The sequence below is a fragment of the Gouania willdenowi genome, chromosome 14 (assembly GCF_900634775.1).
Source record: "Gouania willdenowi chromosome 14, fGouWil2.1, whole genome shotgun sequence".
Classification (NCBI taxonomy): Eukaryota; Metazoa; Chordata; class Actinopteri; order Blenniiformes; family Gobiesocidae; genus Gouania; species Gouania willdenowi.
In genome coordinates this window covers 33,907,732-33,912,304 of record NC_041057.1, presented here as the reverse complement: position 1 = coordinate 33,912,304, position 4,573 = coordinate 33,907,732, and the positions used below count along the sequence as shown (strand labels likewise).

The window sequence follows — 4,573 nt, the reverse complement described above, 5'->3', positions numbered from 1 at the left end:
CATTGTTTCCAACAAATGAAGCAGCGCCCGTGAAAACCCTCCAACTGAGAGCCATTGCCAGCCCCAACAGAGCAACAGTTCCTCTGAGATGGAAAAACGAGGAACACCAGCAGGTTCCTTTGTAAAGTGGATGTTAATTCTGTGTTGTTCTTGACTTGAAAATAACTTCTTTTTACTGGATTTCACTCAAAGAACCAGAACTTCCATTACTTCTTTCTGTTTATTGACAGTACTGACAACCATATTCAATCAGTGAAATTCATTTTGTTTATGAAGTGTCTATTGATACGGAAAGCATTGTCTAAGGCGCCGCACTCAAGGATCCTTCCTTCCGCTAACATGGGTTTGAATCCCCACTTTTGTCATATATATTTTTTCATTTTAACATATTTACCATAATCTACCCTTAAAAATACATATACGAAAAAAATAAAAACTTTAGGGTATTTCTTGGGTTTGGGTTAGGGCTAAAATAAAAGGGTTAGCGGGATAGTTAAAAATAAATATGAGCTAAAATAAAACTGACGGAACTTTAAATCACCTGGCGCACTTATCACCTTAACTTAACCCTAACCCTCTTTATCAATCATGTTAAATTATTGGTATTGTTCTTGAATTTTAACAACCAAATTTTAACACATCAAATATTCATAAATCTTCTTTTTAACCACGTTTTTAACAAAATCAGATTGTTAAAAGTAAGTTAAATTATTAATATAATACAATCAGGTAATTTTTTAACAGTTTTAAACCAAGGCATTTTAAAGCAATGTAGATCATTCTAAATAGTATTTACTACAACTTATTTGTATTTCACATGAACCAAAACTAGTTTCAACTACACAGTTAACTTGACAGAAATACGTTCATCAAATATTTAAATCAAACCCAATAAACAGTCCTTGTACTTCTCTATAGTCATTCTCAAATCATTCACCTTAAGTGTTCATTCTAAACAACGTTAGAATCCAAGTTTCCTGATTACTTTTGAACGCACCGTCCAAACAACATTAGTTTTATATAAAACCTGAGGTTATATATCGAGACTCTTACCACCAGATGTTCATCAAACATGGAAAGTGAAAAATTAATAACTATAAACAATCACTGCCATTGATGCAGTTCAACCACAGTGACAGGTTAGAGTTAGAGTAAAACAAACAGGTGTGCACATTCACAAGTGGGAGGGGCTTCCACCTGGCCCCTCCCCCTGTTTAGTATACTGCCTCTCCTTTAGCGAACACGCCCTCTGTCCACACTTTGAACATTGACCTCTAGGGGCGCTATTGTAGGATGAGCTGCTTTAAAATAGGGGTTTAAATCAGTCAGATGTGCACGTACAATGCACGTGCACATTGAAAAACAGTACTGTAGTATAAAAAAAAATAACACAGGAAGCAATATGCTAATCAGTTTCTCAGGAGGTTGGTGTAAAAACAGGTTTTTAAACATTTAAGTTTTCTAACATGAATTCTGTTTCTATTAATGTGTTTTTTAATTTCCGACTCTAAACTGTCAGTGGGTAAGGACTTAATTAAGCTTTTAGACGTGTAGATGGGAACATTGGGCTGAACTCACAACTGGTTATAGCATAAACTAAATTAAGCGACTTTGTGTCCAGTTATTCTACCGTGCGTGTCTTTTATTAACCATCTTGCTTCTTCTTTTCTCTTACAGAGCAAAAGAGAAAATATCACATGACCTCATTTAGCACCATAAAAAAAAGGAGCGTTCACTCTGCAGCTTCAACCCATGAACAAATAGAAATTGTGGGATTTTTACTGTGACATTAAAACTAATAAACAATATATTTGTAGTTCTGAACATATTTTGATTATTTACTTATTCATTTATTTAATTTGTGCCTTCTAAATCCAAGCTAATGTCATTCTTTTTTTGCCATAGTTACTATTAAGGTGACTTTATGCAAACGAGCAAATATTCAAATTAGGCCACTCCTACCAAATTTTGGGACAGCCAATGGCTAATTTCCTTACTGGGGAATTGGCAACAATGGAATTTGCTTGTCTATCTTTCAGCGATACATTATATAATTAACATTTTTTTAAGGGCAAAAATGTATTAAAATGCATGACATTGTCCTAAAACATGTAGATGTGGGTTTAGTTATTGCTATTTCAGCCTGATCTGGTTTAAATGACAAAAAGGATCATGATCATGTAAATATAGGTCATTTTAGATCACAGCTTGGATTTGAAATTTGTGAATAGAATTAAGATTTTTTTTCCTCGTCTGCCAGTTACAATCCTCCAAAACAATAAAAAGAGGAAAAGCAGCCACGTTTGCACCAGTTCTCCTACTGGTTTTGGTCTCATTTCTGCCCCTTGACAGATGGTTTCATCTGACTCTGGGTTTTAACTCACATCTGTTGGTCAAAGCATGTAAACTACTAATATGTGGAGAAAATACAGCTCATTGGATGATATAATAAGAATGATTGGATAATCAAAGATATAAAGGCATAAAACACTATTTATTTCAGGTCAGATGTAAAATATTTGATGTGTGTTGTTTTCTCAGGGCTGAGATTTAAAAGTTGATTCCTTTCCGTCAGAGCCAGACGTGACTGAGCAGAGTTTGCATTGTTTTAACTCAAACTGAAAATGTCCTCAATGTTCCAGTGATCGCACTGCAGTGAACGTGTGTCTGAGAGGGTTTTTTGGTGACCCATAAAAAAGAAACCATTAGTGGGTCCCCCCTAACCGGCCAAAATGTTGATACTCTTTTACTTCAAACTGTGCAGATAAATGAGGGGTGCCCATACGGACAGCTCTTCACCATCTAATGTGTTGGGGTCATAATTGTAAATAATTACATTTTAATATTTGCACTATTACAAATGTTAAATAGACATGACATATTTGTCACAATAATAATATTGATAAAGTAACACTGAACCCACCCGCAGGGGCGGCTCCAGCCTACATGACTCTCACGGGTCTAAATAATGTAAAGAATGACTGAAGTCACACATTCTATACCTCTCTGTAATCCTAAGAAACTATAGAAGCTAAAACTGTAGCCACCCCACATTCAGAACCAAAGACCACAGCACACACACCAGGACATTATGTTCTAAGAGGGAAAAGTCCACAACTCTGCAAACTCAGCCTTTTTCAGTTAACAAAATAAACACAGAGCTCTATGTCAGGGGTCTGCAACCTTTACTCTCAAAAGAGCCATTTTGGCTCATCTCACCTGGATTAATGTCATTACGGAGCCGAAAAAAAAAAAAAACTTTTTTAATGAAGACAACATAGTGAAGAAAATAATACACAGTTGAAATTATATTGAATAATGTATATATATATATATATATATATATATATATATATATATATATATATATATATATATATATATTTTTTTTTAGATAATAGATACAAAACAATAACATTAATTTGATAACACAATGTCAGTCAACACATGCTAAATGCTAATTTATTATTTATTATTGCATATTTAGGCAGCATGTTGGCAGTTAAATAAATCGATCCCCACACAATTAAAGTCTCTATTTACTTCCAGAATAGTCATTTAGTTGATTTATTGATCTTACCAGGGATTTAAAACTGAAGGTGAGCCACAGGTTCAGGGAAAGTTAATGGTCTGTAGATGTTTCAAGAGGTGAAGTAGAAAGGTTGCCAAGTTATTGCACCATGTGATTTATTTTTAGGTTAACAAATCGTGATGTCGTGAATTCATTTGGTGTCAAAATCATTAATCATGAATACCCTCTGTAAGAAAATAATTAATTATTTCAATATTTTTGAAAGCTATAGGGAGCCAGTGCAAAAGAGTCAAAGAGCCACATGAGGCTCCAGAGCCGCAGGTTGCAGACCCCTGGTCTATGTGAAACTACAGGCCGACCTGAATCCACTGATATACAGGTCAGATATGTTACGTACCAAAACAATGCCACACAATCAGAAAATACACAGAGGAAAAAGTCAGCAATGATGATAAACGGTGTCTTATCTTTGTTGATTCTTATCAAAAGTTGCTCCAATGTGCATAAAACTCTATATTTTGATAAATAAAAATTCTTTAGTCAGACAGATAACGCCATTACAGATATACAGGCATTACTCAGGTCCTGTTTACACCAGAATGCTCACAGGTGAAAACAGCAAAATATTTTCCCAGATGTCTGTATTGTTTGGACGGTTTTCATGAGGTAAAAATGCAAGAATCCCAGACCACCTTCCAAAGTGAGAAACCTGGTGACGCTCCACGGTTCTCGTCACAAACAGATGACATCACAAGCATGTGCCAGTGGAGGTAAACAAAACACCAAAATGACTAGTGAGCTCCAACCAGCCTTAGCTGCAGTAAATGCTGTACAAGAGTCGTGTCAGCAGTTGTCACGACTCCATCACATCCACAACAGTTTTGATGAACCGGAGAAGCAGCAGAGGGATTGACAGGAAGTAGAGAAGAAGAAAGGTTCTACGTTGCCACCTAGCCACCCGGCGCACACATTACATGGATAAATAAGGGAGTTTCACACACTTTAGCGTTATTGTGTGCCAAAAGTGGAAACAACACGCCA

The 4,573-nt window shown here is 35.7% G+C and overlaps 1 protein-coding gene across 1 annotated transcript in view; it reads right to left on the bottom strand.

Moving 5' to 3' along the window:
- Positions 1 to 1,268, bottom strand: part of LOC114475304 (vacuolar protein sorting-associated protein 11 homolog) — a 17,056-nt gene extending 15,788 nt beyond the window's left edge. Inside the window, exon 1 of the mRNA XM_028465994.1 lies at positions 1,224 to 1,268. Within this exon, the coding sequence (XP_028321795.1) occupies positions 1,224 to 1,268 (45 nt within the window). The remainder of the gene's footprint in view (positions 1 to 1,223) is intronic.
- Positions 1,269 to 4,573: the final 3,305 nt, after the last annotated feature.